At 38.0% G+C, this 21,625-nt stretch overlaps 2 protein-coding genes across 7 annotated transcripts in view; one reads left to right on the forward strand and one right to left on the reverse strand.

Moving 5' to 3' along the window:
• The window catches only part of ZBTB41 (zinc finger and BTB domain containing 41), a 42,016-nt gene extending 27,556 nt beyond the window's left edge, over positions 1–14,460 (reverse strand). For 4 of the 6 annotated variants that reach the window (XR_009052650.1, XM_057727523.1, XM_057727520.1 and 1 more), the window contains exons 1-5: positions 14,130–14,315; positions 12,508–13,747; positions 3,951–4,158; positions 3,168–3,237; positions 541–688 (exon numbers count right to left, since the gene is read on the reverse strand). Coding sequence is in view for 5 of the 6 variants with exons in the window: in XM_057727523.1 (XP_057583506.1) it covers positions 541–688; positions 3,168–3,237; positions 3,951–4,158; positions 12,508–13,630 (1,549 nt within the window). In the remaining variant the exon portion in view is untranslated. The other 2 variants (XM_057727521.1, XM_057727522.1) reach the window with 2 other exon arrangements.
• Positions 14,461–14,667: 207 nt separating this feature from the next.
• CRB1 (crumbs cell polarity complex component 1) overlaps positions 14,668–21,625 on the forward strand; it is a 295,880-nt gene continuing 288,922 nt past the window's right edge. The window contains exons 1-2 of the mRNA XM_057729774.1: positions 14,668–15,250; positions 15,474–15,477. Coding sequence (XP_057585757.1) covers positions 15,166–15,250; positions 15,474–15,477 — 89 coding nt within the window. The 5' untranslated portion in view covers positions 14,668–15,165. The remainder of the gene's footprint in view (positions 15,251–15,473; positions 15,478–21,625) is intronic.

Below are 21,625 nucleotides of genomic sequence, written 5' to 3' on the forward strand. Positions count from 1 at the left end.
TTTATGTCACGTAGCATATTTATAAAGCATGAAGTATATTATTTTTATCCAAATTATCAAAAAAACATTGGAGAGGAAAAAGGCTACTTGAAAGATAATAATTCATTATCGGGATTAACTGTCGTAAATATACCTAAAACTGTACTACCATCTGGAACACAAGTCTCCACCTTGGCCATAAGCATGCAGGAAAGAATTCATCAAATACAACACTGAATTCCAAATATACTAAGTTCACTACACTCTCATAAAAATCAGTTTTTTCCAAAACCAAAATGCCTACTCCAGGCACTGACAAACCTATCCAGCAATCAACTGTAAATAAATGCAGTTATGACCACAAACACATCTGCCATCAAAAAACAAAACAAAACAAAAACAAGCCCCATATTTATTCATCTCCAAGAACGGCAGCAAATCCAGTACTCCTCCCCATGCACACGACCTCCTTCTCCTAAGTAACTTGACAACAGCAGCCCCTCCAGCATGATGTAAGCGCCATCGGTTGCTAAAATGCTCCCAAAAATGTAATGTGCTTACCCAGGTGGAACTTTTCTTGATGTTTTAACCGTGCAAATCGTGACTTGAAGTGTTCTTCACAATATGTGCATTTGAAAGGTTTATCTTGAGAATGCAGAATCATATGTTCCTCCAAGTGTGGTCTTCGAGTAAAAGATTTCTTACAAATCTAAAAGAAAATGCACATAAACTGTAAGGGAGCCTGAATTTAAAATAAAAATACAAAGATCATGATGAGAAATAAACACATAAATTCAAGTAGTTAAAGAGAAATTTCTTCCAAAAGAAAAAAGCTTACCAAAAGTATAATCAACTAATTGTGCAGAAAAAAATGCCTTGGAGGAATCACAGTAAGAAGTTATTTTAAACTAGTACTAAAGGTAGCTGAATTACAACACCTTACATTTCCAATAAACTAATTTCTAACACTATACAGTAATCTTACTATCTTAATCCTGGTCAACATTTCTAAATCCATTAAATTTATATTTTAAATCAATTACATGTTATGAATAAAAGGTTTTATCATGCTTGTCATATATTTGATTAGGAATAGGAGTAAGAAACCTCAGAAAAATTACTTAAAAAAAATTTATCACTTGAGGTGATAAGAACAGACAACATTTTAAAGAAATTGGCAGACATCAGATTTAGAAAAGGGGAGGAGGGGCTGCTGTAATAACAATATTGCACGTACTATACACCCAGCATAACAACAACCACAATATAGCATGTACTATACACCAAGTATAACACCACAGCATGTACTATACAGCAGGCATAATATCACAGCATGTACTATACACCAAGTATAACACCACAGCATGTACTATACAGCAGGTATAATACCACAGTGTGTACTATACACTGGGTATAACACCACAGCATGTACTATACAGCAGACATAACACCACGGCATGTACTATACACCTGGTATAACACCACAGCATGTGCTATACAGCAGGCATAACACCACAGCGTGTACTATATAGCAGGCATAACACCACAGCGTGTACTATACACTGGGTATAACACCACAGCATGTACTATATAGCAGGCATAACACCACAGCGTGTACTATACACCGGGTATAACACCACAGCGTGTACTATATAGCAGGCATAACACCACAGCGTGTACTATACACCGGGTATAACACCACAGCATGTACTATACACTGGGTATAACACCATGGCATGTATTATATAGCAGGCATAACACCACAGCGTGTACTATACACCGGGTATAACACCACGGCGTGTACTATACACTGGGTATAACACAACAGCGAGTACCATACAGCAGGTATAACAATAGCACAGTATGTACTATACACCAGGTATAACACCACGGTATGTACTATATACCGGGTATAACACCACGGCGTGTACTACACACTGGGTATAACACCACGGCGTGTACTATATACCAGGTATAACACCACAGCGTGTACCATACACCGGGTATAACACAACAGCGAGTACCATACAGCAGGTGTAACAACAGCACAGCATGTACTATATACCAAGCAAAATGCTCAGTAATTCATGGATTATTTTACTTCTCACAATAAACCCATGCTGTAGATATAATTATTATCATTTTACAGCTGAGGATGATGAAACTTAGTAAGGAGAAGAAACCATCTTATGAAGATTGAAATAATAATTCCTAGAAGCTGAAATCAGAGAAATGGTGAGAATGTTGTTGTGTATCTAAGTTGCAGCCTAGGAGTAAGGAAGACAAAATGGTAGCTGATGACTCCTTTAAACATTATTTACCTAAAGAATGAAAAAGAACTTTAGGGGGTGTGGTAGAACAAAAAGACATACAAATTCTTTGGACTCCGGTCACTGTAAAATGGAAACTAATTCCACGGCCCTTAAGCCTTCCCTGGCTGTTGTGGCTCGTGTGAGCAGCAGAACGTGTTAGGAGTGGTGCTCTGGGACTTCTGAGGTGAGGCCATAAAAAGCCTGATGGTGTGTACCTCACTTCCTGGAACACACTCACTCCTGGCGCCTAGCTGGCACGCCAGGAGGAAGTCAAGGAGCCACAGGAAGAGCCAGCTGCCCTCGCTGAGCTCCTCGCTGTCGACCAGCACCAGGCTTCCAGCCATGAGTGAGGCACTTCAGAAGTAGCCCCAATCCAGACCATTTCAGACAGACCATCCATCAGCTGAAAGCACTGAGTGACTTCAGCTGATGCCATGTGGAACACAAGAATTACCTAGCAAAACCCTGTCCCCAGTTATATTACTGACCCACAAAATGATGAGACACAATGAAATGGTAATTGAAGGCCACTAAGTTTTGAGGTGGTTTGATATATAGCACAGGTAATCAGAAATGGTGGGAAAATTCTAACATTTTATATTCTATGCAACAGTAATGTCACAGTTTGTACAGACAACTATGAAAACATGGTATAGTCATCACAACGAAAATAAAAACTAGGGTTTCTATTTTTCAGGTCTATCATCCAAAAACTAATACAGGCTTAACTTACAAAAAGATAAGGATAACATTATATAAAAGAGAGATTCTAAAAGTGATATAAGGTAAGTTTATATTACTTTAAAATTTAATTACTTTCCTAAAAGGTCACACTACATTTAATTTGGTTTTCTACCACAAATTAAAATCTCTTACATCACATTTCCAACTTTCACTCTTAGTCTTCTTAATGGAAATAAATTCTTGTGCATTTTCAGGATGAAATCTAGAAGAAAAAAATTAAAAGACTTAGGAAAAGATTATATTAGTTAAGTCAATACTCTGACATGTTCACAGTGAGTACAAGATTTAGGCACTGATTCCTTTCTTAAAGACGCAGGCACATTTGAGTACTTTAACAATTCAGGTATCACCATCATTTTAATATACAAATGTGTGTGCCTAACAATATGCAGAAACAGTCAAAGTAAAGTGCAATCATATTTTACATATATTCAGGACCTCATCTATTCACAGATAATCTTCAGGGCAACTCACTTGTTTTAGTCCATATTTCAGTAAATTTAATTTCTCAAAGTTAAATATGCAATACTATACTAAATATTCTTTCCCTCACAAATTTCCATACACCAAAGACAAAGCTGAGCATGCAGAGTAAGTTTCTTACAGTTCTAAAACCATGTATGTTGAAAACATACTTGCCAAAACCCAACACAGAAAACCCAGGATAACAAAATGTTGTATCGTAAACTTCTATAGTATAGACTATAGTTTTTGTTTCAACACCAAAAAACTTCATCTCAATAGCATTAGTAAAAAATATGAACTAACATTTGCTGTTCTTTTCTTAATAAATTTGTAGTCTAGAAAACGTTAAGCAATGAAAGAACTGGAGACAAGCACTCCATAGATGTTTCTAGCTCACTATATATTTAGAAGGCATACTAAAGTACATTACGGAAGCAAGATAATACTTGCCTCTTAACATGCTTGGCTAAAGTCTTCTTGCTTGCATGAAGTTTATTACAATAAGGGCACTTGTGCTCCTTCTTATGAAATTCTGTTTCATTACTGTGCTTCTTTCTGTGAACAGTAAGGTTAGACTTTGTCGAATAGCGCTGGTGACAAATATCACACTCAAAGGGCTTCTCACCTGTGTGAACACGTGTGTGGCTCTCATATTTCCCTATAAAAAGATGGAAATTAAAATTAAATTCAGTACACTTACTAAAGAATTTGACTGGAATAAAATCTCATGATTAACAGTACAATAGCCATGAATTGAAAGGAATTTTCAGATCTGGCACACCTTTTAAAAATATCATAAAAGGCAATATAATATGTATCATATATTTTCATCTCTCTCTTCACAAAGAAGGTTATATGGAAAGAGTACTACAAATCTAGTATACTCAACAAAATTTATACTTCACTACAGCCCATTCATACAAGACCTCTCCAATTTATAAGACATTCAAACACAAGTAAATCATCTGTACATGCTTAATACTAAGCTACTAAGGCCAACATATATTGGCAGTTATCAAGGAAAGTAAGAAAAGGACAAAATGAACAGGTATAATGCACAGACACCGGTGGCATATTAATGTGAGATTTGTATTATATTCTGAATGCGTATCTGAGTTCCAAACAATTGTTACAGGTATTTCCAATAGAAAGAATCAAGAAATTTTAACCCTCCTACACTGTTGGTGGGAATGTAAATTGCTGCAGCCATTATGGAAAACAGTATGGAGTTTCCTTAAAAAAACTAAAAATACAGTTACCATATGATCCAGCAATCCCACTCCTGGGCATATATCCAGAAAAGACAAAAACAAACTCAAAACGTTTCATGCACATCAATGTTCATAGCAGCACTATTTACAACAGCAAAGACATCAAAGAAACCTAAGTGTCCACTGACAGAGGAATGGATAAAGAAGTTGTGGTATATATATGTATTATGTATTTTATATATATATATATATACACACACACACACAATGAAATATTAGCCACCATAAAAAATAATGAAATACTGCCATTTGCAGCAACATGGAGATTATCACACCAAGTGACGTAAGCCAAAGACAAATATTATTATCACTTATATGTGGAATCTAAAAAAAGAATACAAATGAACTTATTTACAAACAGAAACAGACTCATAGACATAACAAATCTATCATGGAAAAGAATCTGAAAAAAATATATATATATATAACTGAATAACTTGGCTGTACACCTGAAACTAATACAATATTGTAAATCAACTATAGTTCAATTAAAAAAATTAAAAAAGGAAATTTTAACACAGCCTGTCGAAAGGGAAAAGTGACAATAAAAAATGATATATAAGGACACATTTTGGTTTAATTCTTACTTATATTCCTACTTATACTAAAACTCTTTTACATCATTACTTAGAAAATAAATTTCCATGTTATAGAGGCAGAATAGCATCACAGGTAGGGGCACAGACCCTAGATCCAGGCACCTGGATATAAACTGCAGGCTATGTGACCATGGACAAGTAACCTTTCTAGGCCTCAAATCTTTCTCATCTGAAAAATTAATAATGGAATAATAAAAATGTATACAAATAAAAATAGAATAATAGTATTTACCTTAGAGGACTGTTGTAATAATAAATGAATTAAGACACGTAAAACACAACTGTGTCTAACCCGTTATAAACTATCAATTAATGTTGGGAATTATTATTAATCTGTAATCAAAGTTGTGAATATGCACACCTAGTAGCTTAAAATAGAAATTTCAATTCAGGATACTTCCAAGTGAAAGGCAGTAAAAATTAAGAAAAAATACTCTCAATATGAAGAGTAATTTTCAATGAAAAGTTTAGCGTTACTTTGTCCTGGAAAAAAAAATGTATAAATTTTTCTTCAGGCTAAAGTTAATGTGAAAGTATAGCACTTCATCCACACACTTTTAAAAAAATATATAAATCATATATATATCTCTCTCTCTAATGAAGATTAGAAAAAACCCAAAATATTCAAAGGCCACTGAGGAAAAACGAAAATCACAATTATTCATCTACTTAATACATTCATCAGTTTATTGCATGTATCTAAATATGATGATATTTAATAAACACACAATATATTACCTAAAAACTGACTGCACTACACTTACATAAGAATATTGAGGAAAGGGAGCCAAGGTATTTTCTCCAAGGTGGGGGGAGGACGACAATCAGCAGAGAGAGACAAAGGCAGGATAAAAATCCAGCCAGTATTTAGGTACTGACCACATGATGATGATGGGTGCATCTTTTACATGTATGCAGTCAGGAAACTCAGTCAATGTTTGGGCACCTACTAAATTAGCTGTGTGATCTTAATCACGCCAGTGATTTAACCTCTGTGTACTGGAGTTATTAGCATTTCATGGGGCCGTGAGAAGTAAACGAATTGATATATACACAACACTTAAAACACCCCAGCACAGAGTAAGCATTAGTAAGTATCAGTCATCACCATCATCAGGACCACTAGTCACAGGACAGGCATGCAGATGTATCACAAATGTAAATCTGCATGCACGTGGTTTATGAATATGTTATAACAGATCAAACTGGGGTTTCAGCTCTCTGAAAATACTGTCAGAATGTGGCTTTGTCCCCTGGCCATTGCTAAGATTACCTAGTATCTCCTCAGTTCTCCCTCTGCCACTGCAGGGGCATGACCACACTGATACAGGTATACACACACCCTAGCACCACCACTTTCCCTGCTGTGGTCAAGGGATCAGAGCTAATATGGGACTTGCCTGGGGGAGAGGCATGCTTGTAGCTCCCAAGGTGAAATCTTTTCATAGACATCACAAATAACAAGTAAGTTCTCTAAAACAGGAGTTGAACTACGTTATGATCAGTGTTTTACAAACCACAAGTCATAAGTGTTCATAAAATCAGTTCTGTGGGTTGTGATTAGCACTGGGGGAGAAAGGAACAAAGCAGAGTAGAAAATATCAGAATGCATTCACACTAGATTCATGCAATTATTTTGCTTCAGTGTATGTATATACATATACATATATATGTATATAGCATAAAAATAAATGTATTTCTGACCTTGAACCATCCAAAAAAAAAGTTGGAAGAGCACTGATTTTTATTACTTTTTGCAGGATATAACCACATCAATACTGCTATAACAATTTCTTTGGGGAAATATTTTCCGAGTTGATTTTAATTTTTCTCTATTATTATGTGGCATGCTTGTATTGGATTCCTTAATATTTGTTACACATCTACTGGATATGAGAAAAGGTACGGATTCCAAACATTATCAATATGTACTAATAACCCACAATTTTAATTTCGCAAAGATAGGAGTCATTTTACGGAATTAAAAAAAAAAGTCTTCTTTCATTGTGAAAGTTTCCACATTTCACATTTTCATAAACTTGTTTTTTAAATTATGTAAATGAATCAAGAGTATACAGTATGATTTTTAAATGACTAAGTTATAAGTGATTTTTGGAACAGGACCATTCTTACCTGGGGATTGACTGAATGCTTAGCACAGAGTCTCAGGACTGAAAGCTAACTTATCAACCCCCTACCGTTCAAGTCTCCTGATTTTCACACCCAAGTGAACAGGAAGAGCAACTTAATAAAAATCTTAAATAAGAAAAATCTTCACCAAAACTTTTATTTTCTATGAAAATGCCTTTGCTGGAAAGATGTTAAATTAGTAATTACTAGAATTTTCCCTTTATTTAAAGTCAAGAAATTTTTGCTTGCAAATAAAAATTAAGTTATATGTAATTGAATATTAAAGCCATAAAGTGGCAGTTAAATGAAAAAGTCAAAACCACTTTTGATTGTTAAACTTCCATTTGCCTACAGACCAGTACTTAACAGGATTTAACCAAAAAACAAAAGACAAAAAAAAAAACCCCCCAAATTATTTTAAAATAAATTCAGCAAAGTCCAAAGAAACCAATGAAGATACATAAACTTGAATAATTCATTATAACATTTAGAATCTCTAAAGTAAAAAACCATTTTTATGTTATTAATTCAAATTTTATGCACAAAGGCATTGCAGCACCTGCTATCTACATGGATTTGAATTTCTGAACAACAGAAGAGACACAACTTCTGAGGGAACACTGAACCCCAAAGTCAGATAAATGTCCAAAGAAATCCCATGCTTCAACCAATTGGTAGGGATGTGGGGGGTGGTTCTCCTCAGCATAAGCACAGGCAACACATACATCTGTTCCTTTTCTTACAGGGTGGGGGGAATTCAATAACAATGTATAAATCAAATGTTTACTTCAAAGTTATCAAATAAAGTTTCCATCCAAAAAAACCCTCAGTATTCTTCCATAGAACACTAAGCTGTGCCCCACCATTCTTAACCACCAATAGAAAACACATAATAAAATATTAAGAAATTCCATTCAAAGCTTTTTTCTGACTGAATCCCAGTATGAATTGTGTCTCAAATCAGGAGACACAAAATAAAGATATTTTCACATGACAAAACTTATCTTGTGCTTCATTCCATATGGGTCATGGAAAACTATTATCAGATTATGTATGGAGGTTTTACAAAGAGAAACATCATCAAATTAGCTCATTATATATCTCATATGCCAAATCTTAAATTATACCTTGAATTTATTCATTTGGCATACCCTAAACAATACTTAACTAAAATATTTAACTTTAAAGCAGAGAATTATACCACTGTTATAACTCTTCACTATTCAGAACCAAAAGGAACCTGTCAGGATGGTCTAGACAATCACATTTTTTTTAAGTTTTTAAACATCTTCTACCTCTAGAAGAGATTAAATTTAATCTAAGGAAAAATTTTAATTCCCAGTAGGAATGACAAAGAAGATAAATTATCCAAAATTTTTCTCTCACCCCCATCTGTCATCTTCTCCCCATTTTTGCCTTTTCACCCACTAGGTTTTTGGTATAAGGGGGAAAGGTCAAAGGACTCTTATATGCATGAGAATAGGCTGAGAAGAGGACAGCTGGGAGCCTAAGGAAAAATATAACTGGATCAGGAGTCTCACTCTGAGCAACTAAAAACACATCAAAAAAGATAAAAGATCCAAAGTGCTGGAACCAAATTAGTAAACTATATATTGTGGAGCTAATGGTTCCAGCAGAAGGTCTCAGAACTTATTAATTCTCTTTCCTAAACTCACTCTGGACATGGACAGCAAGTTAAAGGCGTCTACAAATCCAAACTCAGAGTCAATTTTTCATCTTAGCTCAAACAAGAGCTTACTGAAAACTTATTATCTGAAATGACCTGGGGTATCACGAAGGATATATCACGAAGGATACTAACCAAAAGTAACATACAAAACTTTCAAGCTCACAATCTAATGATACAGGGAAATAACAATCAAAATTCTAGGAGGGTTGGGAGATTGGGATTGCCACATACACATTACTAATAAGAAAAAAAATATCCAATTGTACACTTTAAATATATGCAGTTTATTGTATGTCAACTGTATCTCAATAAAAGTTCTTAAAAAAATTCTAAATTTTAAAATCCTATGAAAGAAATGTGGGTGATATGAGGGTTACTGGAAAGTAGCCCTTGAATTGTTTTATTTTAAGAATAAAAAGGACTTCTGATAGGGACGATAAAGAAGGACATTTAAGAAACACAGGTTTTCTCCATCTGAATATTCTTTTCACTCTACCCATCACCGGTCCACTGAAGTCTGTATTCACTGCACCTTTCATCTACCCCTGTCCCACATCCCATTCTCAATGCTGCTCATCTTCTAGCCCAAGTCTGCCACGCCCCTCCGATCTTTCCAACTTCCTTCTCTTCAGTGAAGCTAGCATATCTTTCTAGAACTCCTATGGCTGTCATTTCCTTTGATAAAAGTTTTCTCAACTTCCTATCACTTGCTGGATAAAAACTCCTGTGTACAGCATACAAACCATTCAAAACTTGACCTCTGCTTACTTGCCAATCCTCATCTCTTGTCATTTTCCTTATGCCTCCTTTTCCACCCCGAAATCACCCTGCCCTTAGCAATTTCCAGAACACAACTACCTCCATGTCTTCGCATTTTTTTGGTCTTTCTGCAGTGCAAGTTCCTCCCTATTCTTCAGGTCTCAGCTCAAATGCTACCTGCTCCGTGAAATCTTTTCTGATTCCTCTAAGCCTCTGTATTTGTCCTGATAAGATTATCTTTATTGTAATATAATTGTACTTTTGCAATATAATTGTATTTTTGCATGTAGTCATTAATCTCTAAGATTCTTGATGACAGAATAGATCATTTCATACTTGTTTAGTGTTTGGCATAGTAGAGATACTGAAAAACTATATTAATGATGAATAAGAGCGGATATCATTCCCTGCACACCTAAACTTCACATGATATTTTAAGTGATTTACAAGGACTACCCCATTTAATCCTCAGAGTAACCCCCATGAGAAGGTACTATTAAAACACCATCCCACTCTATCTGTAAGGAAACAAATGTACACACAGGTTAAACAACTCACATAAGACCTGGATTCAAAAATGCGGGCAGTCTGACATCACTGCAGCTCATACTTTGTAACCAGTATAATAAAATCACAATCTCAAGCTGTTGTTTGCTAAAGTCAGCCAGCCCCAAAGAAGCTAATCAAAAGAGGGGCTCAATAAGAGAAATATAATGTAAGATAAGAGGGTTTTAATGTAAAGTACATTCAGAAAGGAGGCTGGAAATAAGCTGACAATGTGACCTATTGATTCCCACAATTATCTGATTATCTGAACTGAACTTGGTCAAAAAAGCTGCAAAACGCCTTCCTCTTAGTACATCAGGACCTTAATCTTGAGCGGTCTTTCCAAAAGAGTGTGCACAGAACTCTACTTTCCTGGGAGTTTCCAAGGAGAACCCCAAAAGTGTCTCCTGGTAAAAATATTTGAGGAAATGCCAGGTTAAGTAAAATTAACAGGCTTCTTTACTAGAGAACTTGAGAGCTTTAATATAGGTAGATGAATATAGTTTTCCCCGACTCACCTGAACACAGAACCCCTTGTTCATAATGCATCTCACAGGCCTAGTGTTCAATAGGACAGTTTGAGATCTACATCCTAGGCCTGCAATGCCATTTGCAAACTGACCCCTGCCCCACACATCTCAAGTCAAATTAGGTCAAATTAAAGCATAATACAGGAAGCATGTGCTAAGAATACAAGGTCTAAAAAACAGAATCAACTGGAAAGATGAAGTGTTGTCAGGTATCTCAATCCAAAAATGTTGTTCTCTTCCCTATAACCCTCACAGCATCTGTTCACAGCTCAACAGGAGCATTTACCAACCTGTCTAACAAGCTACTTGTGTCTGCACGCTCTTCCAACTGAGTTACTCAAAAAAAGTTATTCATTCGTACAGAACCTTAAACACAGTAAAAATAGCAATAAATAATTATTAAATTGGATTGTCAAAAAGTCTGATTTAGAAAAAAATATTCAAAGGTAGAGTAAAAACCAAAAAGAGGTTACCACTGCTATGCCAAAGTTTATACCCTGGAACACTCTGACAGCAAATGGTTACCAACACCTCATGTAACCAACTTCCACCTATGCCAGTAACATAAGTAACTCAACACCCTAAAACACACTGGGATATGTTAAACTGCATAAGTAATTTTACAAGGTCATATTACACTTATCTGTTCTTTCTACTATTCTATGCGGTAGAATATATTTCCCAATTTCATAACTTTGATTTATATGTAAATAGCTGAACTGCTGCAATTTAAAAGTTCACATTAGAAAGTCCACATAAGACATCTCCAAAAATTACTTTACTAGCAAATATTAGATCTCTTGAAAGTAAATATTCACTGATAAATTTTTAACTTAGGGTTACAGACATTTCCCACATACGCTTTTTTAACAAAAAAAAAAGTTGATTTATTCATTCTTATAGTAACACAAGACTACTACTAGGACACTTCCTAAAGTCTCTGTCTACAGAATGAAATTACATTTAGTACAGTTTTATTCCTAGCTATATATTAGACTAATCTGAAACATCCCAATTCTAAACAGTACTGGATACTGGAAAAGTGACTATGACTCACATATTACCATGCTCAAGGGGAAACAGTATACAAATTATTAAATTATATCTAATATAACCTAACTCAATTTTCTCATAATGACTCAAAATATCAGTTACCTATGAAATTAAATTAGCATATAAATCAAAGCTCCACATTCGTAATTATTGATACTCTGGAATCTTTCATACTAAATACAGGAACTAATGATCTGTCATCTACCGCCAGGACATGAGGAAGAGAAGATAAAGGGTAATATAAACACTTAATTCCTGAATCACAACGAATCTACTATAACAGGATAAAATACGTATCAAAAATCAAATATCCTCCCTACTTGTTTTCTTTTTTAAAGTTACTTTCAAAGTTTAGTTTTTAATTATCATCTTTAAAATATCCATGAAAAGTAAGTTATCAGAGACAGGAAACAAGCTCTCTTTTCTTACCTATGCGGTCAAATGTCTTATCACATTTGGGACACTGCAATATTTTTTTGTTACTGTTCTGAATGACCACAGGGGTTAACCCCTCGTGAATGCTTCCGACAGAGTCACCAGCCTCAGGCTCCTCTTCTGCATCATTCTGATCTTTTTCACTCTGTTCTTCAAGGTCAGAGTATTCATCTGACATTTCCTCCTCTAGCTCATCTTCTTCAGCATTATATTCACTTCCGGGATCCTCGGAATCATTTCTATCTGACTTTTCCTTATCAAAACTGTCTTGATTCAAATTGTCTGACCCATCACCACTTTCCTGATCATCATCACTGGTGTCATCAAACTGAACAGGGCACTTCCGATTCCGTTTTGATCTTCTTGTGGAAAAACTTCTCTCCAGCATTTTTAACCCATGTTTTTTCCCTAATAAAAGGGACCTATGGGTTTTCGCCAAATGATTCTCTAAAGACTTCTTATAACAAAAATGTCTACTACAGAATTTACACTGATGATTACTCGATAGCCTTCCAGTTAATTCGCTTAGTGTTTCTTCTGGTGATGACTTTTCGGTTAGCTCAGACTGAAAAGTGGCAACATTTTCGTTATTTAGCAGCTTAACTGCATCTATAATATCCAGAAATTTTGCAGCCTCTAAAACAAGAGGGATTTCATATTTGTACACAAAAAATTCTGATGTGTAAAGAAATTCAAGCAAATGCTGAAAAACGGAGTGTGTAACGTGATCCAGGGTAACAACATCCGTGCTTGGATTTTTGCTCAAACACGCATGAAAATAACTACTGCCAACGGCAACGACAACTTTATGCGCACTAAATTCTTTTCCTTCTACTATGATAAGTAAGTCACAGAAAGACGGTTGCTTCTGCCTATCATCATTTAAATACTTCAGCAAGTTCTTATTGTACTGCAAAGAGCTCAGAAGTTTTCTCTGATCCGGAGAGGGAGGAAGTTCCTGACAACAGCGAAGAGCTTCAGGCGCTGGTCTTTCTGTGGAGTGAGTGTCGCTTACTTGCTCACACTCCGCTGCAACATTTCCCTGCGAAGACGCTTTATGGTAGCCTAGGTGGATCTTCTCGTCGAGATGCGAAGTAACCTTTCTCCTTTTCTTCATTGCAGTACAACGGTTTCAGAACAAGAAACTTCATAAGTGTCTGGAGAGATTTATAAAGGAAAACTAGATTGTCTTGGACCACAGCTTCTGGAGGGGCGTGCCCAAGGGTTGCATGGTCTGCGAAAAGAGGAAGAACCACGTAAAATTCGCGGCACTGTCAACAAATCCTTCCTAAACGAAAACTAAATTACGACAAAGTCACCGCTTCCACGCATTCGTGGCTGAGATTTTAGGGCGGAGAACAAGGAGGGCCGAGTTAGAAAAGACAGCCAACAAAAGAATAATTTTAAAGGAGGCAGAGCACACCTTGCAGGCCCGACTCCCGAACCGGGTGGGGGAAAGGGGCGCAGAAGGGGAGGCTCCCCGGAGCCCGCCCGGGGTGCAGGTCTAGGCGGCCACCTTCGCGGTGCAGGGGCACCGGGACGGTGACAACCAGGCCGTCGCGGCCGCGGAATCCACGTCCCCGGTTAACACGCTTCCCCGGGGCGGCGAGGCGCACCTCCTCGGGGCCGGCGGGCGTCCAAAGGCCGGAGGCGCCCGGTGGGACGGCCTCGGGAGGAGCGCGGAGAGGACAGCAGGTCACCCGGGGTACGGCCGCCGGAGCTGAGCCTCCGCAGGCCCTGCCGGGTTAACACCGCGCCGCCGAGGGCGCCCCGCCGCCCGCCAACCCGCTCCCCGCGCGGACGCCCCGCGCGTCCATTACCGGGAACCCAGGGCTCCCCGCTGGCTCCCGGCCGCCGAGCTCCACTCCCCGCGCGCTGGCTCCGGCGCCGACCCACTTCCGGGTTCAGCCCCCGGCCCCGCCTGCCCTGCCCCTCCCGGCGCCCCACAGCGGCCGCCGCCTCAGCCACCGAACACGTCAACCGCGCGCGCAGCCTCGCGGCCGCCCAACACCCGGCGCGCGACCCTGCGCGGGCACTGCGCATGTGCGCGCACCCTCCCCGCGCATGCTCCGTGAGGCCCCCTCGCCCCCGGGCGGCCCCAGCGACGCCCCGGGTCCGTTAGTCCGGGTTTTCGCGACGGTCGGGGGGCCGCGGTGACTGAATCAGTCAGGGCCTCGCGGGCGGCCATGCGGGGACCGGCGGAGGGGAGGATGAGGCGGAGTTTCGCAGGGGCGAGCGGAGGCGCCACGGCGCGAGCAGACCGCGACCTCACGGCGGCGTGTGGCCGGGTGCAGCAGCCCCTCAGCGGCTAGCGACGCCGTCTCCGCAAACGCTGCCCTGCGTCTGAGGAACCCGGCTGGATGCAGCTAACGCAGTTGCTCCTAGAATTATGTTTTAACTTCTTATTGTCCACAGAAAACATAGGAAAATGTACATACAAGTATACAGCTGCTAGGACAGGAAAGAGCCGAAACAAAAAGAAAAAAAGGTGCACAAGGATAACTTTTGGAGCCAGTGCCCAAGATTGTGCATTTCTAACGGTCCCAGGTGATCCTGTATTGCTGCTCTGAGGACCACGTGTTCAGTAGCGAGGTCCTAGTCTGCGATTTTACAGACGCGAGGAAAATAAGGCGGAGGCGGAGGCCAAGTAGGATGGGTGACCAGACTGGTGAACCCATTTCCGAGTCCGCTGTGGATGAACGTGTTACAGAAAAGTTATCCCTGACACATGTTAACGGTAAGGCAAACTATTCAGGGGGCCTACTACAGTGGCGTTTTGTACTAGGGCAGAGACATTGGGCTCAACTCCAGACAAGGAAAAGTGGGAATTTGTAGCCCAGGAGCCCGCTGGGTTTGGCCGGCATGTCAGTGAATGGAAAACTACTACAAGAAAACAGGAGGGGTAAGGGGTGAGTGGGGAGGGATTCTGGCTAAACTGACAGGGTTCTTGCTGGAGGCAGGCAGGTGGGAGTGATCAGACATCACCTGGGCAGCGGTGGGAGTGGGGGGTGATTGGGGAGCAGCGGATCGAGGAGGAGGAGGATAAGGAACCAGATATCAGATATTGAGGGTGGGGGATTCTGGCCAAACTGAGTCAGCAGGATTCTTGCTAAAATTGAGGAATGCAGAGATAAATACAGAAGTTCAAAAGTAAGAGCCTAATTGAGAAGGGAGTTTAGAGGCGTCTGATTAAAGCTTGGTCAAGGAGAGAATCTGTTAGACCTCATGCAGTCGGTTGAACGTCTTAGAGCAAAGGGTGAGCTTTCCCGAGGAAGCTGTTCTCCTCGAAACCTCAACATAGAAACTCTGCGTGGGTTTCCAGCCTGATGCCCTGAACTTTTTGGACTCAAGATTGGAACATCAACTCTTATTGAGTTTCCAGCCTGCAGGCCTGCCCTATGGATTTCAGATTTATCAGCCCCTAGCATCAATCATGCAAGCCAATTACTTAGAATATCTGGGTGTCTATCCTCTATCTATTGGTTCTGTTTTCCTGGAGAACCCTCACTAATACACCAGCAATGAACAGTAAGAAAATAAAACTGAAAAAAATCATGCGTTTATATTTTCTTCAATCATATAGCACCAACATCCATGTCCCTAAAGTGTCAGAAATCTTTGTCAGAGGAAATAGCAGTGGGGCGGGGGCCCAGAAGGAAAGTAGGGAGGCAGAAAGCCAAGATAGAAAGGAAATCCACACTCCTGAGAATCTCTTTCCTGTGTCTTCCTTTTGCTGATCTGTCATGGTCTTAATTCAGCATCCTTTAACAGGCTGTTTCACAAATTTGTTTCTGAAAATGAAAATGTTTTTCTTCATTTATTCATTGAATATCCATTGAACCAATGGATGAATTATGTTCAAGACCTCTATAAGCAATTCTGTACAACAGGGCTGACACACTTTGTGTAAAGCGCCGGGTATGAAATATTTTAGGTTAGTGAGCTACAGGTATTCTCTTTCCTGTTTTATTCTTCATCTTTATGACAACCCTTTAAAATGTAAAAATTATTCTTCTCTCATGGACCATAGGAAAACAAGCCATGAGCTAAATTGGGCCTTTGGCCATTGTTTTCTGAGAACTCCCCCTAAAACACTACTCAGAAATTGAAGAAGACCTAAATAATTGAGGAAATATATCATCTTCATAGATGGGAAGAATCAACATTGTAAAGATGTCAGTTGTCCTCAAATTGATCTATAGATTTAAAGATATCAATACATTGGACTTAATATTAAAAACTTCTGTTTTTCAAAAACCGATTAAGAAAATCAGAGATTAGGAGAAGATATTTGAAAAGCATATGCTGCCAAAATAAAGTGCACTCATGCAACTAACGAGAAGGAAAAATATATGTAAAATGAGCAAAATATCTGAACAGACACTTCATGAAGAAAGATAAGTATGTGAAAGATTTTTCTTATCGTTAAGTTGCATCTTAAAGGAGATGCGGGTTAAAATCACAGTGAGATACATCCATAAGAATAACTAAACTTATAATAAAGACTGACAGTATCAAGTGTTGATAAATATGTAGATCAACTGGAAATCTCATTCACTTATTTGAATGCAGAATGGTACAAGCACTTTGGAAAATAGTTAAGCAATTTCGGAAAATTACACATATCATAGAAGCTAGCCATTCCATCTTTATTCAAGAGAAACCAAAGCATTATATAACAAAGTCTAATATACAAAATTTTATAGCAACTTTACTTGTGATAGCCCAAAATTGGGATCACCCCGAATATCCAACGACAGGTGAGTGGATAAACAAATATATAGAATACTATTACTTACCAATAAGAAGGAACAAACTAACACCAAAGGCAACAACATGGATTAGTCTCAAAATAACTATTGAATAAAAGACAAAATGAGTATATTCTACGTGATTCCATTTATCAAGTGTCTAGAAACTGCAGATTAAAATGACAATCAGTTTGTTGCTTCGTCACAGTGGGTGGCATCAGAGTTTGTGATAGATTAAAAAAGGACAAAATTTTAATTATTTTAATTGTAGTGATGGTTTCACTACTGTATACATATATCATAACTGATCAAATTATTTACTTTGCATGCAGAGTATTGCATGACCATCAATCTTAAAGTCATTAAAAAAAAAGAATGTCACACAGACATTTGAACAGGGACATACAATGAAACAATAGAAAAGTTGAAAGTCCAGAGATACAAATCTGCAGGTTAATTTACTATATAAAAAGGTAAAATTTCAAGTCCGTAACAAAAAGATAGACTACCCAACAAATGTGCATCAGAAATAGAAGTAAGTTGTATATAACCTCAGTGAATCAAGATAAATTCCAAATGGATCAAAAATTTAAATGTAAAAACCGAAACCATAAAATAACTATAACAAAACACAAACTTCTAAATACTAGTAAAATGGTGGTCTCTCTTACCAAGAATCAGAATTCAGAAGAAATTAAGGGAAAAAATTTAAATCAACCATTTAAACTTAAAAAATTTTTGCATGGAGGAATTCCAGTATCAGCAATGGTGTATTAAGTAGTTGGAACCAATTCCCCTTCTGTGAACAGCTAGGACAAAATGTTTTTTTAACAAAAGCTACTGTTTTGAATGCATGGCATAGCTACAAAGGTTGTGTGTGAGGAATTGTGAGGGTCTGGTCTGCAAGAAAAAGAGGCTCAAAGAGGTGATCTGGCATTAGGAGGAGGGGGGCTTCTCCCTCAAGGCGGTTACTGACTGGAAAGAAGCAACTGAGAGGCTGATAAAATGAGCAGATCCTTGACAGACTCATGAGGCAGGGAGATAAACGCTGAAATTTAAGGACCCCAAAAAAGGAAGGTCCCTAATAACCCATGTTTTCAGCTAGGACTCTGAAAGGCCTAACCTGTGAGTAAAAATGTACCAGAAATAGACCATCCATCACAGCACTGAAGCCCTTAACATTTTTATTCCTTACTTGAGAAAGACAATCAGGAATTGCTTCTTCTCTTAGCCTCCCTGCCTGCCAGAAGCAAAAACAAATGCCATCTTGATTAAGATGATGTCATCCAGACTATTAACTTGTTAATTTTTAATATACAACATCCAGCATCAAATCAAACATGCACACACAGGATATTTCCAAAAAAGTAAAAGAATAAACAGACAAAACATCCACAGGAAATCAAGAAAATGAAGTTATTCGAAAAATACAACAACAAATATGAGTATTGTGTTCAAGGGATTGACAGAGAATATTGAAAATTTCAACAAAGAAATGGAAATCAAGTTGAAATTCTAGAACAGGAAAATATGATAGGTGAAATTAAGAAGAATGGATATGTTTAATGTAAGATTAGAAAGAGCTGGAGAGAAACTATTGAACTAAAAGATAATTTAGAAGAAATATCCAAAATTAAACACACAGAAACCAAGAATGGTTAAAACAGAGAAGAGGAAAATAAATATGTAGAACACATAAAACACTAAACACATATCTTAATAGAACCACAGCATCAGGAGAGGAAAATGAGAATGAGGAAGAGGCAGTATTTTAAAAGATAATAGCTGAGAATTTCCCACTGATGAAAGACATCGAGCCAGAGATTCAAGAAATACTAGGGACTCCAAGCAGGACAAGTTCAAAGAAAAGTACAATTGGGCATGTCATAGTAAAACTGCTGAAAGTTGGAGATAAGGAAAAAAATTTAAAAGCGTACATAGAGAAAAAGAGTATTGGCATTAGAGGAGCAAAATTAGACCAAGAACTGACTTCCCAGTGGAAGCCTAGAAAGCCCAAAGACTTTTTTTTTTTTTTTTGCCTTTTTAAAAAAATTCAGATCTTTATTGGAGTATACTCACTTTACACTGTTGTGCCAGTTTACGCTGTACAGCAAAATGAATTAGCTGTGTTTATACATATATCCCTATATCCCCTCTCTCTTGAGGCTCCCTCCCAACCTCCCTATCCCACCCCTCTAGGTCATCACCAATCATTGAGTTGATCTCCCTGTGTTATGCGGCAGCTTCCCATTAGCTATCTATTTTACATTTGGTAGTGTGTGTATGTCAATGCTACTCTCTCGCTTCGTCCCATCTTCCCCTTCCCCTCCCCACCCCCCATGTCCTCAAGTCCGTTCTCTACATCTGCATCTTTATTCTTGCCCTGCCAGTGGGTTCATCAAGTACCATTTCTTTACATTTCCATATATATGTATTAGCATACAGTATTTGTTTTTCTGTTTCCGGCTTACTTCACTCTGTATGACAGACTCTGGGTCCATCCACCTCATTACAAGTAACTCCATTTCATTCCTTTTTATGACTGAGTAATATTCCATTGTATATATGTGCCACATCTTCTTTATCCATTCATCTTTGATAAGCATTTAGGTTGTTTCCATGTCCTGGCTATTGTAAATAGTGCTGCAGTGAACATTGTGATATATGTTTCTTTCTGCATTATGGTTTTCTCAGGGTATATGCCCAGCAGTGGGATTGTTGGGTCATATGGTAGTTCTGTTTTTAGTTTTTTAAGGAACCTCCATACTGCTTTCCATAGTGGCTGTACCAACTTACATTCCCACCAACAGTGCAGGAGGGTTCCCTTTCCCCACACCCTCTCTAGCATTTATTGTTTATAGGTATTTTGATGATGGTCATTCTGACCTGTGTGAGGTGATACTTCATTGTGGCTTTGATTTGCATTTCTCTAATGATTAGTGATGTTGAGCATCTTTTCATGTGTTTGTTAGCCATCTGCATGTCTTCTTTGGAGAAATGTCTATTTAGGTCTTCTGCCCATTTTTTAATTGGGTTGTTTGTTTTTTGATATTGAGCTGCTTGTATGTTTTGGAGATTAATCCTTTGTCAGTTGTTTCATTGGCAAATATTTTCTCCCATTCTGAAGCTTGTCTTTTCATCTTGTTTACAATTTCCTTTGCTGTGCAAAAGCTTTTAGGTTTCATTAGGTCCCATTTGTTTATTTTTGTTCTTATTTCCGTTATTCTAGGAGGTGAGTCTAAAAAGATCTTGCTTTGATGTATGTCATAGAGGGTTCTGCCTGTTTTCTTCTAGGAGTTTTATAGTGTCTGGCCTTACATTTAATCTTCAATCCATTGTGAGTTTATATTTGTGTATGGTGTTAGGGAGTGTTCTAATTTCATTCTTTTACATGTAGCTGTCCAGTTTTCCCAGCACCACTTATTGAAGAGTCTGTCTTTTCTCCATTGTGTATTCTTGCCTCCTTTGTCAAAGGTAAGGTGCGTGAGTTTATCTCTGGGCTCTATATCCTGTTCCATTGATCTGTACTTCTGTTTTTGTGCCAGTACCATATTGTCTTGATTGCTGTACCTTTGTAGTATAGTCTGGAGTCAGGGAGTCTGGTTGCTCCAGCTCGATTCTTTTTTCTCGGGATTGCTTTGGTTATTCAGGGTCTTTTGTGTCTCCACACAAATCTTATATTTTTTTGTTCTAGTTCTGTAAAACATGCCATGGGTAATTTGATAGGGATTGCATTGAATCTGTAGATTGCTTTGGGTCGTATAGTCATTTTCACAATGTTGATTCTTCCAATCCAGTAACATGGTATGTATCTCCATCTGTTTGTGTCATCTTTGATTTCTTTCATCATTGTCTTAGTTTTCTGCATGCAGGTCTTTTGCCTCTTTAGGTACGATTATTCCTAGGTATCTTATTCTTTTTGTTGCAGTGGTAAGTGGGAGTGTTTCCTTAATTTTTCTTCCTGATTTTTCATTGTTAGTGTATAGAAATGCAAGAGATTTCTGTACATTAATTTTGTATCCTGCTACTTTACTAAATTCATTGATTAGCTCTAGTAGTTTTCTGGTAGCACCTTTAGGATTTTCTATGTATAATACCATGTCATCTGCAAACAGTGACAATTTTACTTCTTTTCCAATTTGTATTACTTTTATTTCTTCTTTGCTGATTGCTGTGCTAAAACTACCAAAAGTATGTTGAATAATAGTGGTGAGAGTGGGCACCCTTGTCTTGTTCCTGATCTTAGAGGGAATGCTTTCAGTTTTTCACCATTGAGAATGATGTTGCCTGTTGGTTTGTCATATCTGGCTTTTATTATGTTGAGGTGGTTTCCTTCTATGGCCACATTCTGGAGAGTTTTT

Source organism: Hippopotamus amphibius, chromosome 3 (genome assembly GCF_030028045.1).
Source record: "Hippopotamus amphibius kiboko isolate mHipAmp2 chromosome 3, mHipAmp2.hap2, whole genome shotgun sequence".
NCBI lineage: Eukaryota > Metazoa > Chordata > Mammalia > Artiodactyla > Hippopotamidae > Hippopotamus > Hippopotamus amphibius.